General features: G+C 42.7%; 1 protein-coding gene across 1 annotated transcript in view; it reads left to right on the forward strand.

Moving 5' to 3' along the window:
• The window catches only part of LOC106539743 (sodium channel protein type 5 subunit alpha-like), a 65,444-nt gene that overhangs the window by 10,089 nt on the left and 32,474 nt on the right, over positions 1 to 22,881 (forward strand). Inside the window, exons 6-13 of the mRNA XM_087712432.1 lie at positions 1,955 to 2,104; positions 4,656 to 5,039; positions 8,786 to 8,912; positions 11,170 to 11,408; positions 12,789 to 13,001; positions 13,925 to 14,278; positions 14,968 to 15,387; positions 20,256 to 20,390. Coding sequence (XP_087568558.1) covers positions 1,955 to 2,104; positions 4,656 to 5,039; positions 8,786 to 8,912; positions 11,170 to 11,408; positions 12,789 to 13,001; positions 13,925 to 14,278; positions 14,968 to 15,387; positions 20,256 to 20,390 — 2,022 coding nt within the window. The remainder of the gene's footprint in view (positions 1 to 1,954; positions 2,105 to 4,655; positions 5,040 to 8,785; positions 8,913 to 11,169; positions 11,409 to 12,788; positions 13,002 to 13,924; positions 14,279 to 14,967; positions 15,388 to 20,255; positions 20,391 to 22,881) is intronic.

The following is a 22,881-nucleotide window of genomic DNA, read 5'->3' on the forward strand; positions in this document are numbered from 1 at the left end:
CAGAAATGTAGGCAGTTCAGCGGTTCGAATCCCTAGTGCTGTGTAATGGAGTGAGTTCCCATTACTTGTCCCAGCTTCTGCCAACATGGCAGTTTGAAAGCACATTAAAAATGCAAGTAGAAAAATAGGAATCACCTTTGGTGGGAAAGTAACAGCATTCCATGTGCCTTCGGCGTTTAGCCATGCCAGCCACATGACCACAGAGACGTCTTTATGCTGGCCTTCGGCTTTGAAACGGAGATGAGCACTGCCCCCTTAGAATCAGGAACCACTAGCACATATGTGCAAAGGGAACTTTTACCTTTATCTTTACGTATCTCTGTCCTAATGACCAGCTGGGTAGGCATTGCTCAGTGGTCATGTGACTGTGTGGGCATGGCCAACTCAATGTCTCTCATGTCAATGGGCCTTAGCTGTTACAGTGTAATAAGGGTTAACCGGAGAGGCAGTTTTTGTAAGCTGGGCAATAAAGATGAGGCTAGAAACAACACCAGAATGTTTCCTTCCTGCCTTCCTTACAGGATTAGTCCTGTAAAGTGGGGAAAAAAACAAAAGGAGATTTCTTCCAACAACTGGTTCTCTGAGCTGCTTAGAAAGTTAACAACTGGTTCTCCTGCACAGGTGCGAACTGGCTGAATCCCACCACTGCCCCCCCTGGGCTTGTATAGCAATGATAGCAATAGCACTTAGATTTGTACTCTGCTTCACAGTGCTTTTCAGCCCTCTCCAAGCACTTTACAGAGTCAGCCTATTGCTCCCAACAATCTGGCTCCTCATTTTACCGACCTCGGAAGGATGGGAGGCTGAGTCAACCTTGAGTTGGTCAGGATCGAACTCCAGGCTGTGGGAATGCAAAGTTAGCCCGCAATACTGCATTCTGACCACTGAACTGCCATGATTCCTATGATTACACTTTTATCAGACCATCTGGCTTGACTACTTAAAGCAAGTTTGGTGACTACAACAGAAAAAATATTTGTTTATAGGAAACTAGCCGATAATCCGGCGTTGCCCGGGTATTTATTTATAGGGGGGAAATGTCCGGATCAAACATAATTTCTAATGTTGGAATTTCCCCTTTACCAGAGGGAGCCCCCTTGTGGAGTACTGTGAAGCTGTTACCATGGCAACTCCACTGCGCTGTACAGTAGAATCCATTTTACAGCCGTACAGTAGAAGCCATTTTAAAGCACAACAGGCTGTATCTTAACAGACCACACAGCCGAGGGGTGTTAGGTTAGTTACACCCACAGTATTTTTTCCAGAGAGAAAGTCATCTGTGTATCAGGTTTGGTTGAAATTGCTTGAGGCGCTCCAGAGTTATGCTGGAACATACACACACACACACACACACAGCCATATATGTATATAGAGAGATAGCAAAGCCTAGAGCCTACCTAACTACCTCACCTCACAAGGAAGTGAGACCAAGAACATATACCATATCTATGTGTGCCAGGAGAAAAGGAAGAAGGAAATGGCTCATATTAGCAAGGAAGGAGGGAACATTATGTGTGTGACTTTGAATGTCCTGCATGAAAGATTGGAGAGAAATTTCAAATAAATATTTTTGGAGTCAATGCTAGGGGAGGTGATGGAGAACTACTGTTCTGTTATGCTTTTGAAGGCTATCTTGTTTGGATTTGCAATGATATACCAGAGGTATTTTTAACAGGAGAATATTAAAAAATATTACAGTTGAGAAAAGATCGCAATTATTTTGGGAGTCTTTTAGACCAGGGGTCTCCAACCTTGGCAGCTTTAAGACTTGTGGACTTGAACTTTAAGACTTGAAGCCCGCAACTCTTAAAGTTACCAAGGTTGGAGACACCTGTTTTTGGCAAACAAGGTAAACTAGCATCTGGGAAGCTGTCCTTTTAAATAGTGATATTTTTAAAAGCATGCATGTGAAAATAGAGTTTTATAGTTCTCTTTCACTCTTTCTACAATCCAGGTATTAAATGCCAGAGAAAATGATAGCATGTCTGTTAGCTCCTTCGAAGTGTCTCCAACATCTAAGGAAGACAAAGAACGAAGCAACCGAAAGAAGAAACTAAGCATGGAAGATTCGGGGCCAGCCTCAAATGATAGTCATCGGAAAACAGTACATTAGTGTTATGTTTTGCTTATATACAGTACAGATAGTCCTCGACTTACAACAGTTCATTTAGTGAATGTTCGTAGTTAAAACGCCACTGAAAAAAGTGACTTATGACTATAATTCACACTTACGACCATCGCAGCATCCCCATGGTCACATGATCAAAATTGAGATGTGTGGCAACTGGTTCATATTCATGATGGTTGCAGCGTCATGGGCTTGTGTGTAGGTTTGTGTGTTTGTGTATCACACCCCTTTTGTGACATTCTGACGAGCAAAATCAATGGGGAAGTCTGATTCACTTAACAACCATTTTACTAACTTAACAACTGCGGTGATTCACTAAACAGTGGCAAAGAAGGTTGTAAAAGAGGGCAAAACTCCCTTAACAACTGTTTCAACAGAAATTTTCAGCTCAATTATGGTTGTAATTTGAGGACTACCTGTAATACTCTCCTTCCTTTTAACTTTTGAAAAAAAGGCTCTTGCAAAACTGGAAGCTTAAGCTGTGAAAATAAAATGTACCAATTGAGAAAACTTGACTCCAATATGCAAATCACCAGTTGCTGATTAAAAACACTTGTACGGACGTTTTTAAAGTAAATTTACCTTCAAGAAGTGACATAGAAAAGCAGTCCATACTGTGCAATTTAATATTTCTTTTTTGTAAAAATAAAAAAATAAAAATTCCCCAACCCTGGGTCCTCAAAGTAATCCTAAATGGCAACAGGATTTCTTTGGGGTTTTTTTTTCTTTGAAAACATCTATGGAGATTCTTTTTTTTAATTATTATTTTAATTTTATCAATTTCATATATACATTCACAATTACATGATCTCATAACTGTTATTAATAATATGTATTTATAACAATTTTTCCCTACTGTTGACAATATACTGGAAGATTGCTTTTTTAACATCCCATAGATCTATCTTATCTTACAACGGTCCTACTTCTTCTTCCCTCCCTCCCTCTTTCCTTCCCTCGTTTCTTCTCTCCTACTCCCCTTCCTTCCCTCCCTCCTTCTCTCCTTCCCTCTTTCTCTCCTTCCCTCCTTCCTTCCCTCCCTCCTTTCTTTTCTCCTTCTCTCCTTCCTTTCCCCCTTCCTTTCCTCCTTCCTTCCCCCCTTCCTTCTCTCCTACATTCCCTCCTTCCTTCCCTCCTTTCTTCTCTCCTTCTCTCCTTCCTTCCCTCCTTCCTTCCCTCCTTCTTTCCCTCCCTCCTTCCCTCCCTCCTTCCTACCCCCCTTTCTTCTCTTTCTTCTCTCCTTCCTTCCATCTATGGAGATTCTTAATCATCCAGACCATGGTTGTCCCAAAAGTGCTTTTTAAAAAGCAACAGAACTTTCTCAGTTTTTTTTTCTTGAAAACATTTTTGCTTCTCACCCAAGAAGCTTCTTCAGTTCAACTGAAGATCGGAAGGCTCATTTGGATAAGAAGTGAAATGCTTTCAAAGAAAAAAAAAACCTAAGAAAGTCCATTGATTTTTGGAAAAGTTCTGACCTCATGATAAAGCATAAATCACACGCTTAGTCCCAAAAACCCTCTTTTATTAAACGGCTGTGAATTATGGTCATTCACAGCCCGTAATGATTCACAAATAGCCTGTGAAGAGTCCGACAGAAGTCTGCCACAGTCTTTCAGGGTAATGCTGATAAGCGCCCACCTTTATCTCCTTTGAAACTCTGCCAGAGATGGAATTGCCAATTAGTTTTGCAAGGCCAAACGGAGCACAGAGTCAAACTGAGTTTCTCAGAGTATGAACCAACCAGAATGAACAAATTGTTTTCTGCAAAGGCTCATGTTCATTTTCTCCTCTTTTATGTCTTATGGGAAGAGCCAATCATCTCCAAGCCTTATTCCCGAGTCGCCCCTTTTGTCTTAACTGTTAGCTTGCCTTCTGGCAGTCTGTGCATGCGCACACCGGGAGCAGGCTCACACTGTCCTTCTGCCTTGCTGATGCCAGACTCCAGAGGCAGCACATCACTATCAGATGGCCTTGTTCCCCTCTCTGCCTCCAATGCAGAGCCCTCATCAGAGCCTTCCCCAGACTCCAGGACTGGCCCATCTTCCTCCCCAACCTCCTCACTGTCCGACTCAGCTGCCAGCTCCACAGGCTGCCGGTGGACCACAACGCAACCATGACCTGAATGATTGAGAATCTCTATACATATGCCCCCAAAATAAGTTGCAGAAATAAATCATAAAAAACATTCTTTATTGAAGGGAAGTCCAAGACTTTCATATTTTTGCTGCATTGGGCAGTAGATTAACAGTCCATCATTTTATTTGAGGGATCCTTGGTACCTAGTCTCTGAGCTTGGTTGTTTTCTTGCAGGCATTTTACTACTAAGTAACTTCATAGGTGCTAATGGGCTGTCTGCAAGAAAACAACCAAACTCAGACAGCATCAAGGACCCCTCAGTTCAACCCTGAGCTATAAATATTCTCCTTTACCAGTAATTTATTTATTTGGAGAACTTCCATAACTGATGGAAACCAATGTATGCCAATATTGCATTGCATTTTGTTTCTCCCATCCTTGTTCCCTGCAGATCTCCAGCTATGGTTATGGGCCTTATTCAAACCCAGCAAAACGGAGGCCAAGTCATGAGAGTGTCTTCAATTTCCACCTATCAGGAAAAGAGACTGGAGCCAAGACTGAATGTGGGGATGACGAATCCAACAGTGTTGGGGAGATGGAGCGTGGCTATGTTTTTCCTACGCGCAGAGTAAGCACTCAGAGTCAAGCCAGCTATGTATCCCATCCAGCTACTCCTAACTACATGCAATCCAATAGATGGAACGCCGGAGATGATTGCAACGGGATGATCTCCTTGGTGGGACCTGGTGGAATGAGGTCTTTGAACATGGAACCTCTTTCAGGAGAAGGCATATTGCTCCCTCCTGTTATGGAAAGTCCCAGAATGAGCAACCAAGTGAGTTGAAAATATTAGCAATTATTCATACATGAGGTTATGCTTCATAGGCTCTTCATGATGCAGATGTAGCTACGCATACACTGCTGTACAGTGTTGTATATTTGATATTGATGTCTTTTGAAGGATCCCAAATATAGATATCTCTCTATCTCTATCTCTATCTCTATCTCTATCTCTATCTCTATCTCTATCTCTATCTCTATCTCTATCTCTATCTCTATCTCTATCTCTATCTCTATCTCTATCTCTATCTCTATCTCTATCTCTATCTCTATCTCTATCTCTATCTCTATCTCTATCTCTATCTCTATCTATCTATCTATCTATCTATCTATCTATCTATCTATCTATCTATCTAATGGCAGTGTGTGTGTGTTTGTGAGCGTTCTAGAATAATTCTGGAACCCCTCAAGCAATTTCAACCAAACTTGGTGCACATTTGACTTATTCTCTGAAAAAAACCTGTGGGAGTAACCAACCTAACATCCCTCAGGATGTGTGTTCTGTTAAGATACAGCGTGTTGTGCCTTAAAATGGCTTATACTGCACAGCACAGTGGAGTTGCCATGGTAATGTCTTCACAGTACTCCACAAGGGGGCTCCCTCTGGTAAGGGGGAAATTCCAACATTAGAAATTATATTTGGTCTGGACGTTTCCCCCTATAAATATATACTCAGGCAACGACGAGTTATCGGCTAGTCTTTTCTTAAAAGGGGGTCATATCTTTGAGATTATATCAACTGTACTTCATACTATACAAGTGAGTCCACAACTTATGATAGTTGAGTCCAAAATTCTGTTGCTAACCAAGACGGTTGTTAAGTGACAGTTTGCCCTATTTTACAACTTTACTTGCCACAGTTATTAAGCGAATCACCACAGCTGTTAAGCTAATAACATGGTTGTTAAGTGAATCTGACTTTGGCATTGATTTTGCTTGTCAGAAGGTTGCAAAAAGGCATCACATGACTCCTGGGAGAAACTGCAACCGTCATATATATGAACCAGTTGTTAAGCATCTGAATTTTGATGGCATGACAGTGTGAAAACTGGTTGTCAGCCACTTTTTTTCAGTGCCGTTGTAACTTTGAATGATCATTAAATGAACTCTTGTAAACCAAGGATTACATGCATATTATAATCATTTGATTGATTGAGTGAGTAGGTAAGTGAGTAACGTGGAGTTATTTTTAACTCCTAATAACCACCTTGATAGGTTATGTGGTTATAATGAATTATATTTATTTAATGAATTTATTTATAGGCTACCTCTTTAAGTTTATGCAATTCATAAGACATATTTGAAAAAAGCTAGTCCTAGTGTGAACTTCATTGAAATGGCGTAACTATTGTTAGTTTCAATGGCGTTTCATGTAATTATTTTAGTCTGAATGTCAGAGGACTGCTTTCATTATATGCACAGAGCAATTTGATTAATATAGGATTTAGGTTGGGGGGATTGTGGGGGAGAAAGAAGCAAAGCTGGTTGTGGAGGTATAGATTAAATATGACACAGTTTACAAAAACCTATCAATTAGACAGCCACTAGTCTGAAATGATATAGGGCAGTGTTTCTCAACCTTAGCAACTTGAAGATGTCTGGACTTCAACTCCCAGAATTCCCCAGCCAGCGAATGCTGGCTGGGGAATTCTGGGAGTTGAAGTCCGGACATCTTCAAGTTGCCAAGGTTGAGAAACACTGATATAGGGCTTCCTGCCTGAGCAGGGGGTTAGACTAGAAGACCTCCAAGGTCCCCTTCCAACTCTCGTTTATTCTGTTATTCTGCTTCTGTTTGCCTGACTCTCTTATTTACTGTAACTATTTATATAAAACTACAAGTTTGTGTCCGTTCTCTGACTCCATTTGGACACCTGCTGCTGCGCAATTCCCAGACAGAATACCACCCTCTAAAAAAAGATAGTAATAAGAATTTTGAAATATGGTCTGAAAGGGAAAAAAAAGAAATGCTAAATATAATATTATGAAATATAATACTGCATAGTACCGCATGATAATACTGAAATGTCTTAACACCCTTATTTCTTTATCTATTTATTAATATCACAGTTCTTATAATACCTCATGCTCTGTGGCATGCAACAGAGTAGTGTGTGTGTGTGTGTGTGTGTGTGTCATTTATGCTGATAAATAAATAAAGGGCAGCACAAGTGCTTATCAGCACAAATGCAACACAAATGTAACAAAGGCAACAGTAAAAATAATGGCTTTCTGTCTGGAGGGTCTCTTGTGATGAGCCGATAGACAGAGAAAGGAAGCAGTATGCTTCCTGCCATATTTGGGCATACCCGGGGTTGTGACACAAAATACACACACACACACACACACACACACACACACACACACACACACACACACACACACGTGTTGTGGCCCAGCAGGAACTGTTAGAGCTGTCGCCAGACTCCGATAGTGAGGGGGCTTATGAGTCGGCCTTGGAGGAGGTCGAGGACCCTGGACCGGGTATCGACTCTGAGCAGGAGAGACTGGTTGGCCACCAGGTGGCGGCAGAGCATTGGATCAAAAGGAATGTTCATGAAAACATTTGGGAGTTGTATCAGGATGCATGCAGGCGGAGGGCTACTCAGCGTAAAGAACAAAGGAGTAACTACAGGAGGTGATTACGAACAGCTGATGCTGATCAAGATCCCCTCCTGCAGATAAAAGAGACTGCTGGTGCCACGCCCTGGTGGCAGAAGTCAACGTTGTCATTCTGGGTCTTGTTCGTATTCACAAACCGAGAGAAGCTAACTTGGATAAGTGGCTTGATAAGAGAAGCCGGGTTTGCAGTGTTTTGTGAGTTATAGGACTTTCTGCCAGAGCTATTACCTTTGTTTATTTGGGCTTGCAGCCAACAAGAGCTTGGACTAATTAAAACATTCTTTTGTACGTCTGTGTTGGCTTTCGTTCCTGGACAGAGAAGGGGGGGTCAGAACACACACATATATGTGTGTGTGTGTGTGTGTGTGTGTATGTATATACATGTATACATGTATACATACATACATACATACATACATACATACATACATACAGAATTGGGGTTAAATTAAAGTTGCTTTAATCGCCCACTTCTTCAGAACAAAGGAATTATCTACAATTCCTTATCAATTTGAAAAGGAACAGGAAAAGGAACACAATGTTAAGCGAGTCATTATATTCTAAAATCTTTTTTAGCCAGAAACAGATGAAAAGTTGACCCATTTGCTACCCTGTTTCCCTGAAAATAAGCCTCCCCAGATGATAAGCCTAATCGGGCTTTTGAGTGCATGCGCTAAAATAAGCCCTCCCCTGAAAATATTGCAACACAGCAGTAGCCATGAGGTGACTATGCTTACCCCCTCCTGCACCTCCAAAATAATAAGCCCTCCCTGAAAATAAGGCCATGCGCTTATTTCGGGGGTCAAAAGAAAATAAGACCCTGTCTTATTTTCAGGGAAACACAGTATGAATCAGAAATGCCGTTATGTGACTGTGTGTTTGTGTGTGTGTGCACGCATGCATGCAAACATGGCATCATCAGAAGTCTGGAACCAGGTTGTAAGTATCTTCATTGTAACTTCAAACAGTGACTAAGTGACCAGTTGTAAGTTGAAGACTACCTGTATAGAACTCATATTTCAGTTTTAAGAGTCCTTTGACTTGTCTGCTGTATAAGTTGTCGTATTTGTCCAAAGTGGAGGAATATTTATAACTAAATCAATTGTATGTATCTTTTTGCAGATGTCTTTGTATGATGAAGCTAACAAGAGGGTTCAAGTTCATCGACTGTCCGTTGATTATTACAACCAGCCACTTCAGAGGCAACGGACACCGAGTGCGGTCAGCATTATCACCAGCGTCCTTGAAGGTAGAAGCTTTCTTTTGTAGAACTTTTGTTGCTAAGCAAGGAGATGGATATCATATGATATATCATATATCATATGTCATATATCATATGTCGTATGCCATATATCATATATCATATATCGATATACTGTATATATATATATCATATCATATCAGAGTTGGAAAAAACCTTGGAGGTCTTCTAGTCCAACCCCCTGCTTAGGCAGGAAACCTTATACCGTTCCAGACAAATGGTTATCCAACATCTTCTTCAAAACTTCCAGTGTTGGAGCAACCACAACTTCTGGTGGCAAGTTGTTCCACTGATTAATTGTTCTCACTGTCAGGAAATTTCTCCTCGGTTCTAAGTTGCTTTTCTCCTTGATTAGTTTCTACCTGTTGCTTCTTGTTCTGTCCTCAGGTGCTTCGGAGAATAGTTTGACTCCCTCTTCTTTGTGGCAACCCCTGAGATATTGGAAGACTGCTATCATGTCTCCCCTAGTCCTTCTATTCATTAAACTAACCAGTTCCAGCAACTGTTTTTCATACATTTTAACCTCAGGTCCCCTAAGGTTAAGTGAGTCCTGCCCAATACACGACCTTTTTGCCATCATTGTTAAGTGAATCATGCAGTCTTTAAGTGAATCCAGTTTCCCCCAAGGACTTAGCTGGTCAGAAGCCAGCTGGGAAGATAATAAATGGTGATCACACGACTCTGGGAAAATACATGCCAGTTTGACAAGCACCCAAATTTTGATCATGAGACCATGGATGTGTTACAATGGTCATAACTGCAAGGATCAGTCCTAAGTCGCTTTTTTCATGGCTGTTGAATCTTTGTGACTCAATGAATGGCTGTCAAGGAGTGGCTGCATAAGTAGCAATAGCACTTAGCAGTAGCACTTAGACTTAAACACCGATTTATAGCCCTCTCTAAGCGGTTTACAGAATCAGCCTATTGCCCCCCACAATCTGGGTCCTCATTTTACCCACCTCAAAAGGATGGAAGGCTGAGTCAACCTTGAGCCTGGTGAGACTTGAACTGCCAAATTCCAGGCAGCCGGCAGGCAGCAGAAGTAGCCTGCAGTACTGCACTCTCACCACTGGGCTACCATAGTTTATAGAAAGTAAGATTATTACTGTAGCAATTCCTTTCCAGTAAGAATTGTAGATTTGGGGAATCTATTATTTTTGTTTATTTGTTTGTTTTATTTATTATACTTTTATGCCACCCATCTCTCCCGTGAGGTGATTCTGGGCAGCTGTATTATTCATGGTCCGTTATTTGAAAATTGTGAAATTTTCTATTGTATGGGATTTGCAATCAAAAGTGTTTTTTTAAGCATAAAAAACAGCAGCTGAAAAATAAAACAGCTTGATTCCTAACCATCCAAAACTCCTTCAATTATTGAAGTAAAACATGTTTTATCAGAAATGTCAGAATTTCATCAGAGATCATTGGATCTTTTCAGGGAAAGATCTGCAGAGAAGTAAAAAAAAAGGAATACAATTGGTACATTCTCAACCAAAGTTAAAAGGTTGATCCGTACGAAAAAGTAAAATGCCTAGGTCAGTAAAAATTTCTTCCTCCTTCTCCTCCTCCCCTTCTCCTCCTCCCCTTCTCCTCCTCCCTTCTATCTTCTTCTTCTTCCTCTTCCTCTCCTCCTCCTCCTCCTCCTCCTTCTTTCTATCTTCTTCTTCCTCCTCTTCTTCTTCCTCCTCCTCCTCCTCCTCTTCTCCTCCCTCTTTCTATGTCCTTCTCCTTCTCCTCCTCCTCCTCCCTTCTATCTTCTTCTTCCACTTTTTCCTCTTCTTCTCTTCCTCCTCCTTCTTTCTATCTTCTTCTTCCTCCTCTTCTTCCTCCTCTTGTTCCTCCCCTTTTTCCTCCTCTTCTTCCTCTTCCTCCTCCTCTTCTTCTTCCTCCTCCTTCCTTCCTCCTCCCTCTTTCTATCTTCTTCTTCTTCCTCCTCTTCTTCTCCTCCTCCTTTCTATTTTTTCTTCCTCCTCTTCCTCTTCTTCCTCCTCCTCCTCTGCTCCTTCTCCTTCCTCTTCTTCTTCCTCCTCCTCCTCCTTCTTTCTATTTTCTTCTTCCTCCTCTTCCTCCTCCTCCTCCTCCTCTCCCCCTCCTCCTCCTCCTCCTCCTCTTCTTCTCCTCCCTCTTTCTATCTTCTTCTTCTCCTCCTCCTTCTCCCTTCTATCTTCTTCCTCCTCTCCTCCTCTTCCTCTTCTTCTCCTTTCTCTTCCTCTTCTTCTTCCTCCTCCTCTTCCTCCTTCTTTAGAGCTTGAAGAATCAGATCGAAAATGGCCTCGCTTCTTGAGCAAGTTAGCCCGCAAGTATCTTATCTGGAACTGTTGCCCTCTGTGGCAGAAAATAAAGAAGAAAGTGGGTGTGGTTGTGATGGACCCATTTACCGACCTCATCATCACCCTCTGCATTGTGATGAACACTCTCTTCATGGCCTTGGACCACTACAAAATGACCCCTCAGTTTGAACAAGCTCTTTCATGTGGTAACATGGTAAGCAAATCCTGTAGCAGAAAAGAATCTACCCCTATTTTACATCTATAGGATTCGGTTGTTCCCTTTGGCTGGAGTGTTAGGAGATCTCTATGGATTTCCTTTCCTTGTTGCAACTTCTTTGCTGATTATTTATGAGAATTTTAATTTACTGTCGGCTGACCAACGTTGTAGTTGCAGGGCGGGAGGACTTGTTTAAAAATATTAAACATGTTGCTATACAGATAGTCCTCAACTTACGACCACAACGGAGCCCAACATTTCTGTTGTTAAGTGAGACATTTGTGTTAAGTGAGTTTTGCCCCATTTTGTGACCTTTCTTGCCAAAGTTGTTAAGTGAATCTGGCTCTGCCCCATTGACTTCGCTTGTCAGGAGGTCACAAAAGGGGATCAAATGATCTTGGGACACAGACAAACATCTGGATTTTGATCACATGATCACGAGGATGCTACAAAGGTTGTAAGTGTGAAAAATGGTCATAGTCATTTTTTTCAGTGCCATTGTGACTTCGAATAGTCATTAAACAAACTGTATTGATAAAAGGGGGGCAAGTCCTTGATTGTGTGGTCACACCTGCCATCTTTACCTTTTTAATCTTCCTGTTGACTCTTCTCTTTGTTTGAATGGATAGTAATAAAACAACCAATCATGGATCACAAACAGACTGTGACAAACGAAGGCTGAATATATGGAAGACAGAGTGAGTCAGTTTGTTCTACTGGTGAAGCCCAGGAAACTGGGAGTTCTAGTCCTGCCTTAGCCATGAAAGCCAGCTGGGTGACTTTGGGCCAATCACCAGGAGACAGAGAGTTCTAGTCCTGCCTTAAGCATGAAAGCCAGCTGGGTGACTTTGGGCCAATCACCAGGAGACAGAGAGTTCTAGTCCTGCCTTAAGCATGAAAGCCAGCTGGGTGACTTTGGGCCAATCACCAGGAGACAGAGAGTTCTAGTCCTGCCTTAAGCAGGAAAGCCAGCTGGGTGACTTTGGGCCAATCACCAGGAGACAGAGAGTTCTAATCCTGCCTTAAGCATGAAAGCCAGCTGGATTACTTTGGTCAGTCACCAGGAGACTGAGAGTTCTAGTCCTGCCTTAAGCATGAAAGCCAGCTGGGTGACTTTGGGCCAATCACCAGGAGACAGAGAGTTCTAGTCCTGCCTTAAGCACGAAAGCAAATTGGGTAGGCCAGACCTTCTCTCCCGCAGCCCAACCATCTCGCAGGGTTGTTGTGGCGGGAAAAAGAAGAGGAAGAAGGAGTTTTAGGTATGTTCAGTTACTTATAAAGTAATGAAGACAGAATAAAATCTACTAAGCGTGAAGCAGCCAACCTCATTTTCCTCAGGACTGACTCTTCTATTTCTTCTCTCCCTAAACCTGGCAGATTTTCACCGCCATTTTCACGGCGGAGATGATCCTGAAGATCGTGGCCATGGACCCTTACCATTATTTCCAGCAGCGCTCCAATGTCTTCGACAGCGTGATTGTCCTCATCAGCATCGTTGAGCTGAGCACGTCCACCGAGACAGAGGAGAACCGGAAAGGAAAGAAGGGAGGGAAGAAGGGCAGCTTCTCTGTCCTGAGAACCTTGAGGCTGGTAACTGTTTGTTCTGTGGCTTCGGAGCTGGAGGTAGTCCTCGACTTACAACCACAACCACGCCCAAAATTTATGTTGTTAAGTGAGGCATTTGCTTAAGTGGGTTTTTCCTCCATTTGACGATCTTCCTTGACTCTGCGGCTTAGGTGAATCACGGCAGTTGATAAGTTAGTAGCCCAGTCGCTAACTGAATCTGGCTTCCCCGTTGACTTTGCTTGTCAGAAGGTCGTAAAACCTGACCGGGTGACGCTGGAACGGTCATATAGATGAGTCAATTGCCAAGTGCCTGAATTTTGATAACATGGCCATGGGGGGGTCAATGGTGGGTTGCTCTTACCGTCACTACTGGTATGTTGATTGCAGTCTGTTTGTCCATGCGCCGGACGTGCGCTTTGCACGCATGCGCAATCTACCGCCCCTGTGACAACCAGCTGCTTGTTGGGGCTCACGCAGGCACTACACTTTATGCGCGCATGTGCACTTTGCAGTTTGCCATAAAAACAGCTATGGAGCACGGGCGCGAGCAAATAAGCCACTGTACCGTTATGCCTTCAGCTGCTCCCGGCTACGACCGGTACTGCCGTACCCACAGCAACCCACCTCTAGTGGGGGTGTTGCAACGGTTATAACTATGAAAAACAGTCGTAAGTCACATTTTTCAGTACCATTGTGATTCTGAATGGTCATTCAATGGACTGTTGTAAGTTGAGGACTACCACAAGTAAATGGACAATATTTTCAGTTTATGGACCACTGACAGGGATGGGATGAATGTTTAATGAAAGGGTCATGATTGGGCTCTTTATCTCAATTTTTTTGACCTCTTACTCCCCTTAGCTACCTTTGAACCCAGAACCCGACAAGTTATTCTGTTTATTGTTAAAACTGATTTTAAACTGATTTGATCTTTTCGTCTTCAACAGATGAGAGTCTTCAAGCTGGCAAAGTCTTGGCCCACCTTAAATACCCTGATAAAAATCATCTTAAATTCAGTGGATGCTCTGGGAAACCTCACTCTGGTCCTGGCCATTATCGTCTTTATTTTTGCTGTATTTGGGATGCAACTGTTTGGGAGCAGTTATAAACTCTCCTGCAAGAAGTTAGATCCCACTTGCAAAGTTCGCTGGCACATGGAGGATTTTTTTCATTCTTTCCTCATTATCTTCCGAATCCTGTGTGGGGAATGGATTGAGACCATGTGGCACTGCATGGTGGTGGCTGACCGGTCCCTGTGCCTGCTGGTCTTCGTGATGGTGATGGTGATTGGGAATTTAGTGGTGAGTCTCCCTGAGCTTCCTTCTTCTCGTTACTGTCTGTCTGTCTGTCTGTCTGTCCGTCCGTCCGTCCGTCCATCCATCCATCCATCCCTCCCTCCCTCCCTCCCTCCATCCATCCATCCATCTATCTATCTATCTATCTATCAGTCATCTATCTGTCTATCCGATCTATCATCCATTCTTCCATCCCTCCATCCCTCCATTCATCCATCCCTTTCTATATCTATCTATTCATCCATCCCTTTTCTATATCTATCTATTCATCCATCCATATCTATCTATCTATCTATCTATCTATCTATCTATCTATCTATCTATCTATCATCTATCTATCTATCTATCTATCTATCTATCTATCTATCTATCTATCATCTATCTATCTATCTATCTATCTATCTATCTATCTATCATCTATCTATCTATCTCATCCATCCATCCATCCATCCATCCATCCATCCATCCATCCATCCATCCATCTATCTAATCTATCAACATCTGTCTATATCTATCATCTATTGTCTATCAATAATTATCTATCTATCTATCTATCTATCTATCTATCTATCTATCTATCTATCTATCTATCTATCTAATCTATCTATCTAATCTGTCATCCATCCATCCATCCCCCCCTCTTCATCTAATAATAAGTTGCATCTATTAACTTTTTGCTTTCTCCTTCCTCTGAGGTTCTCAATTTGTTCATCGCCCTTCTGCTGAATTCCTTCAGTACCGATAACCTGAAATCACTCCCAGAAGAGGACAGGGAGACCAACAACTTGAAGATTGCCTTTGCTAGGATCCACAGAGGGCTCCATGTTGCAAAACAGGCCACCCTGACCATTTTCCTCCGAGCTCTGGGGTGGAAAAGGAAAGCAGCCACCAAGAAAGTAAAATGTGACTTGGAGAAAAGTGAGGTGGAACTGAGAAGCGATGGCCATAATTCCAAAGAAAGTCACAGCAGCTCCCGAGTGAGCGAGAAGAGCAACCAAGATGACTTCATCTCCAACCCCAGTGTGTTTATCTGTGTTCCGATGGCTCGTGTGGAAAGTGATAGTGATGTCTCTGAAGACCTGGGCCCAGTCGTGGAGACAGAGTGCACAAAGCAGGTTAGAAGTTAGAAGTTCAGGTCATCTCAGCAGGTTGCAAAGTCAGGTTTAGGAGATCTGCAGGAGATTCCTAAGTGGAGAAACTGAAACTACATCTCTGAAGAAGACAGTGGCTCACCATGTAAGGGTAGCTGTGATGGGTCCATGAAATCATCAGAACTGAGCTTGATTCCAAGAAGTTATTTTTTATTAGTTATTTCCCCTTAGAGCAATGCTTCTCAACCTTGGCAGCTCTAAGGCTGTGATGACTAACATATGACACATGTGCCAGAGGTGGCATGCAGCGCCCTCTCTGATGACACACGAGCCGTTGGCTCAATTCAGCTCTGCTACACATGCACGCCGCCCTCCGCTGACAGCTAATCTTTGGGTCTCTGCCATGCATGTGTGTGGGGGGGCAGGGCGTGTGTGCTGGTCACGTGCGCATGCGTGGGGTAAGGCACCTGTGTGGGTCATGTGCGCATGTGGGGGGAGGGGTGCATGTGTGGGGGATGGCGCTTATAGGGGGCTATAGCAGTAGCAGTTAGACTTATATACCGCTTCATAGGGCTTTCAGCCCTCTCTAAGCGGTTTACAGAGTCAGCATATTGCCCCCAACAATCCGGGTCCTCATTTTACCCACCTCGGAAGGATGGAAGGCTGAGTCAACCTTGAGCTGGTGAGATTTGAACCGCCGAACTGCTGAACTAGCCGAACTAGCAGTCAGCTGAAATAGCCTGCAGTGCTGCATTTAACCACTGCGCCACCTCGGCTGATGGAGGCTCACGTGTGCATGTGCAAGGGGCGGGACACATGTACGCATTGTATTTTGGGCACTCCAACCCAAAAAAGATTAGCCATCTTTGCTCTGAAATGTACGGACTTCAACTCACAGAATTCCCCAGCCAGCATGTTTTGTGGGGATTCCTGGCAGTTGAAGCCCAAATGTTTTAATGTTGCAAAGGTTGAAAAACACTAGAGGGGCAGGACTGATTCATTACGAACTGGCTTTGCTGCTTACCTGAAGACAAAATTATCGTCAGAAATTGCAAATCTGGCATCTGACAAAAGTGTTAAAGTGTATAACTACTTCCCTGCACCTTCTCTTTTTTTAATTTCACGATATCCGCTCAGGTCTGTCGGCAGGAAGGCTGTTAAACAAATTCTAGGAAGATGCGTATAACATACTGTACCATCCTCTAATCATTTTGCAGGCCTCCCAGGGTGACTATAATAGTGAGATGGATGGCCATACACTTAATAAATAAAACTTATTTCTTGGATAAGCAGCTGTTGCAACATATCTGGAGTATCTAGAAAAATAAAAATGCAGCCACAACTATGGGATTAAAGCAGTGGTGAAATTCAATTTTTTTTTACTACTGGTTCTGTGTGAGTAGCTTGGTGGACATGGTGTGGCTTGGTGGGCGTGGCAGGGGAAGGCGACTGCTGGTTCTCCAAACTACTCAAAATTTCCATTACCAGTTCTCCAGAACCTGTCAGAACCTGCCGGATTTCACCCCTGGATTAAAGCCTTTTTGTGGGTTTGTTTTTGGTTCCCTTTCTGGCAACATCCTTCGAAGATTCAGGAGTGAGGATATTTGTTGGAAAATGGTACAGGTAGTTTTTTTTTATAATAGTTTTTTTTTTAATTTTTAATTTAAAACAAATACAACATCCTTCTTTACATGCTATAGAAAGTGTATCAGTTGGTTACAAAAAAACTTTCGTGCATCTCTTCCACAGTCAACAAACATAGTTCATATTAACTTAAGTATTTTAACTCAAATATTCATACATATCACCATCATCATATCTCCATTATCATTTGACTATAATTGTTTAAGCGTCCTTCATCATAAAATATACCAAAATTTAATACATAACCACATACTGGCCTTTCAATTACTATTTCTAAAATCCTCCACTAACACTAAATCCTTATGTCCTATTCTAGATAAACATCCATGATATTTAATAACAAAGTTTTCTAATCCTCCTTTCCAAATCACTATTTAAAGTTTACATCCAGTTTCCTTATATTATACCCATATATATATACATTGTTGTTCTTATCCAGTTTCCTTATATTATACCCATATATATATATATATACATTGTTGTTCTTATCCCTCCTTTATTTGACTATATCCTATATCATAACATTTCCCCTTAATAATCAAAACTTTAATTGTATCTAATTTAGATCATCATCATCATCATCATCATCATCATCATCATCATCATCATCATCATCATTATTATCCTTTATGTATAATCCAAAGGGATTTCTAATCTTCCTTACATGGGTACCATTCAATATTCATATCCAATTATACTCATCATAATACTACACATTGTATACATTAGTAACATTACCAATTATTTATTTAAACTATATCTATTGTCAATAAATTTCACTAAGTTTAACTAGTTTTAAATTATATTCTTCCATCTATCAACCTGTATCTTTCCAATAGCAAAACAGTCTCATATCTTCTGCCATTTGTGGTGCCAGTCCTCTAATCATCCTCTTGGTCAGCTTTGTATAGACTCTTCTTAGCAACTCCTTGCTTATAAAATCTCTCATATAATCTTGATGCCCCCTTTCTGTTTCCTTATTCAGCTTATCTTTGATTGTATTGTCAATGTTTTTGCTAATAGAGTTTCTCTCTTTAAATCCATAGTTTCTTTGGTTTTTTCTTCTTCTGTATCTTGCCCTCTAGAATAAATTTCCTCTCCATTTAATTCCTCTTTCAGTATTCCATTCTTTCCATTTTCAGAGACAAACCAATCACCATAAATATCAGCAGGTTTAATCTCTTTATATTCATTTTCCACCTCAATTTTTTGAGTTTTAACCACCCTGTTTTGCATTTGATAGACATCCTCAATTTCTTCATCACATTTTGTTGTTATATGCTCTAAGTCTTCCAGTTTTTCTCTATTCTTTCATATGTATTTGATAATTTCTGTATTTCTAAACTATCTTTTGCAAACTTGAAATTTCTAATTTTTTTTTGAAATTATGCCATTCTAACAAACACAGCTGCTCTAGCTTGGAAGGTTAATAAAATTAAAGCATAGATTCACAAAGAACGTTTGTTTTCACTTTTCTCTGATTAAAAATATACTTCAAAGGGACATCTGTGTGCTTCCCTTATTATCACTCTTTGTAGCCAAGCAGTGAAACCTTTTAGCGTCAAGTCAAAACAATCAGTGGAGAAAAAAAAGTGTTCCATTTTCAATACACAAACTTCAATCAACAAACCTTCCCAGCCTTGGAGCAGTGGTAATGCTGTTGAAAATTTAATTCCCTTTTGTATCTTGTTTGTATTTCAAGTTAGAAAAAAGAGTCCAATCTTTAAATGAATTAGAAAAACACCCACAGCAATGAAAGAGGAAAACTTTAGTCCATAGGTTACAGAGAACAATAAAAGAAAAAAATAGAAGAAGAAAACTTAATCCATCCGTTTCAAAAGGCTTGCATAAATTCCATCCATGAAGATAGCTTTTAAAAAGTAAGATAACCACTGTCCAAAACCATTCCAAATTTAATTCTGCCGCTTGATTCTTCTGTTCTCCAATTTAGATTAATTGTAAGTTTTTATAGGCAGTCTCTTTTTAAAACAGTAAAAGTTCCTGCCAGCTGAAAACACTTTCTCTTTCCGTATCCTTCCATTTTGGAGCTGCCCCGACTTCGTCAGCCTTGGCTGGATTTTTTGTCGCCAGCTTGAAGAACTTCCCTTGCTTTTTTCAGAGATTTTGCGATATCCCTGAGGTCATCAAGATGTATTCTTCCTGTTCACTGCCTCTTTGGGGACAGTTTAGGTCCGATTGGACCACCCAGGAACAAAAGTATTGGCTACGGTCTCAGAGCATCGAGACTGCCTGTCCATATCATCGCGACGTTGGCAGCTCCCCCTGGTACAGTTAGTTCTTGACTTACGATCGCAACTGAGCCCAAAATTTCCATTGCTAAGCACGACAGTTAAGTGAGTTTCGCCCCATTTTATGACCTGTACTGACACAGTGGTTAGTGAAACACTGTTAAGTTAGTACCACAGTTGTTAAACGAATCTGGCTTCCCCATTGACATTGCTTGCAAGAAGGTCACAAAAAATGTCAACTCACAAAGCATCCCTGGCCTGCCCTCGAATTGCCATAAGAAAAGGGGGATGGGAAACTGATGAAGCAGCATAGCAGCCACAAACAGAAGCACATTCCACACTTATCTCTCCTAAGGCTGTCTCCCAGGTTACCCACAGCAGCTGGAGGGGGAGTGATCTCTACAGCTCTCGAAAGCGCTTAGTTGGAGAATGTGATTTATGGCACACAACCTGGGAAACAGGGTCCTACTCGGGCTGTAAATTACATGGGTTCAGAGTTGGCTTCACTTGGGTAGGTGCGGACATGTTGCTCCTAATAAATAACCGAATTTCTTTTGAAGCTTGGTTCGAGGCTCATGATTTAATTAGGGCATCCATCAGAACCCTGACAAAAAAACCAATCACGTGACCCAGGACGCTGCAACTGTCATAAATATGAAGCAGTTGCCAGCATCTGAATTTCGACCATGTGACCATGAGAATGCTGCAATGGTCGTAAGTGTGAAAAGTGCTCATGTCACTTTTTCAGTGCCATTGTAACTTCAAACAGTCACTAAATGAATGGTTCTAAGTGGAGGAGCTACATGTATATGGAAAAGAAGAAAAATAAATTTGGTCAGAATCCTGATTTTTAAACTCTGGGCAGGGACGTCTGTAAGGTTGGCACTTGCAAAAGAGAGTTGTGCCATGGATCATAGGATTGTGGTGGGCATTTTGGTAGCCAAAGCTACCTGGGCTTAATAAAAGTCATTTTTTAATCCCAACTGTGGTGATTTTCAGCAGGAAAACCAGTTGCGCTTGAGGAGAGAAAAGGACAAAAGCTGTGAAATCTGGAGCCGGACGTCAAAAGTTTATATCCCTGAGGAAAGAAGTGTAGAAGTGAAAGTTGGATCCTCGCTGCCCAAGGAAAAAGAGGTAAATACAACTCTCCAAACGACAGCCAAGAAAAAGGCTGCCAATGTGATATATTGATAAAGTTCAGATGTAGTTGAAGGAATGACAGAATCTGGGGGCAAAGTCAAAAGAGGAATCAGCCTAGAACTGTGATGGAGAACTATGGCCACAGGTGGCATGCGTAACCATATCTGCCGGCATGCAAGCCGTCAGCTCCAGCACGCATGCATGTGCAGACCAGCTGATTTTTGGCCTACTGGAGGGCCGGGGAAGGCCATTTCTGCCCTCCCCAGGCTTCAGGAAAGCCTCTGGAGCCTGGGGAGCAGTGCGGGGTTGCAGGTGGTACGCCCCGTTATGGGTGTACCACAGCCAGCCTGGAGCACCGGATACCGTTTCGGTACGGTGCTCCGGAGAGTCCACCCGCCCACCCGAGCTCCTTACTGGTCTTTTAAGTCTTCTGCACTTCCGCGCACGCACACAGCATGTACAACACCTGTATGACACTGCACTGAGCAGCTGGAACATCGCAGAGGCTCGCAGAGGCGCTAAGATCCATGTGGACGCCACCGGGCCAGGCCTGTTCCACCATACCAATTGGAACAGGATCCTGAACCCACCACTGCTGGGGAGGGCAAAAAACAGGCCCAACGGGCCAATTGGAAGTTCAGAAACGATCCGTTTCTGGCTTCTGGGAGGTCTCTGGGGAAGGGCGGGAGCCGTTTTCGCTCTGTGGAAAGCCTTCGGATCGGTCGCAGTTCGTGTTGACTGGAGGACAGGGATCGACCCCACGGCACGTCACTTGTGGGGTGCCCCAGGGGTCGGTCCTCTCACCCCTTCTGTTCAACATATATATGAAACCGCTGGGCGAGATCATCCGTGGTTTTAGGGTACGGTAACATCAATATGCTGATGATACCCAACTTTTCATCTCTACCCCAAACCACCCAAACGATGCCCTCGACGTGATGTCCCGAGGCCTGGAGGCTGTTCGGATCTGGATGGGAAGGAACAGGCTCAAGCTCAATCCCTCCAAGACTGAGTGGCTGTGGTTCCCGTAATCCCAATTTGTGTATCTTGTTCCATCTTTGATGATAGAGAAACTTTACCCCCCTCAAAGAGGGCCCGCAATCTGGGAGTCCTCCTGGATATGCGGCTTATTTTAGAAGAACACCTGATGGCCGTAACCAGGGGGCCTTTTACCAGGTTCGCCTGATACGTCAGTTGCGCCCCTTTCTGGATCGGGATGCTCTGTACACAGTCACTCATGCCCTCGTCCTTTCTCACCTGGACTACTGCAACGCTCTCTACATGGGGCTGTCCTTGAAGAGCACCCGGAGGCTTCAGCTGGTCCAGAATGTGGCTGCGCGGGTTATCATTGGGGTACCTAGGTGCTCCTATGTTACACCCCTTTTAGGCGGCCTGCACTGGTTGTCGGTTGTCTTCCGGGTGCGATTCAAGGTACTAATTATGACCTTTAAAGCGCTCCATGGCTTAGGCCCAGGGTAACTGCGAGACCACCTACCACCACCAGTAGCCTCCCACCTTCCAGTGTGATCCCACAGAGTTGGCTTCCTCAGGGTGGACAGACAGTGTTGGCTAGCGACCCCCAGGGGGAGAACCTTGTCTGTGGGAGCGCCTTTCCTCTGGAATGAGCTGCCCCCGGAGCTTCGCATAATCCCCGACCTCCGGTCCTTCCGACACGCCCTAAAAAGTTGGCTTTTCCAGCAAGCCAGCCTGGCCTAAATAGAATAAAATATGGGATTAATTTGGTTGTTAATTTTAATTTAATTTTTAAATTTTTATTGTAAATATCAATTGGGTTTTTTTGGGTACTTTATTGAATGTCCCTTTTAATTTTTGTAATATGTGCTTTCTTTTATGTTGTACGCCGCCCTGAGTCCTTGGGAGAAGGGCGGCATATATAAATCCAATAAACCTAACCTAACCCAGCCAGGCACTGACTCTTCCTTGGGAAGATTCCTGCATTTGGGCTTAAATCAATTTGACCTTCACTTGTGCACCTGACTTTTCATTCTCCCATATGGGAATTATCTGCTCAATCTTTTTCAGATTCAGTTAGTTGAAAAGGAATACCAGTGGTCCTCAACTTACAACCATTTGTTTAGCAGCCACTTGAACTTACAATGGTGTGAAAAATGTGACTTATGACCAGGCCTTGAATGAACCGGTAGCAGAAATTTTGAGTAGTTTAGAGAATCGGTAAATACCACCTCTGGCTGGCCACGCCCCATCTATTCTCTGCCTCCCGAGTCCCAGCGGAGGGAATGGGGATTTTGCAGTAACCTTCCCCTGCCATGCCCACCAAGCCACGCCCACAGAACTGGCAGTAAAAAAATTTGAATCCCACCACTGCAACTTCCTCGTAAACATGTGATCAAAATTCAGATATTTGCCAGCTGACATGTATTTACAGCATCCTGGAGTCATGCGACCACCATTTACAGCCTTCCCACCTTGCTTCTGACAAGCCAAATCAATGGGAATAAGACAG

This window comes from Thamnophis sirtalis, unplaced genomic scaffold, assembly GCF_051295495.1.
Source record: "Thamnophis sirtalis isolate CommonGarterSnake01/CBP01778 unplaced genomic scaffold, rThaSir2_p1.2 scaffold_4, whole genome shotgun sequence".
NCBI classification, from domain to species: domain Eukaryota; kingdom Metazoa; phylum Chordata; class Lepidosauria; order Squamata; family Natricidae; genus Thamnophis; species Thamnophis sirtalis.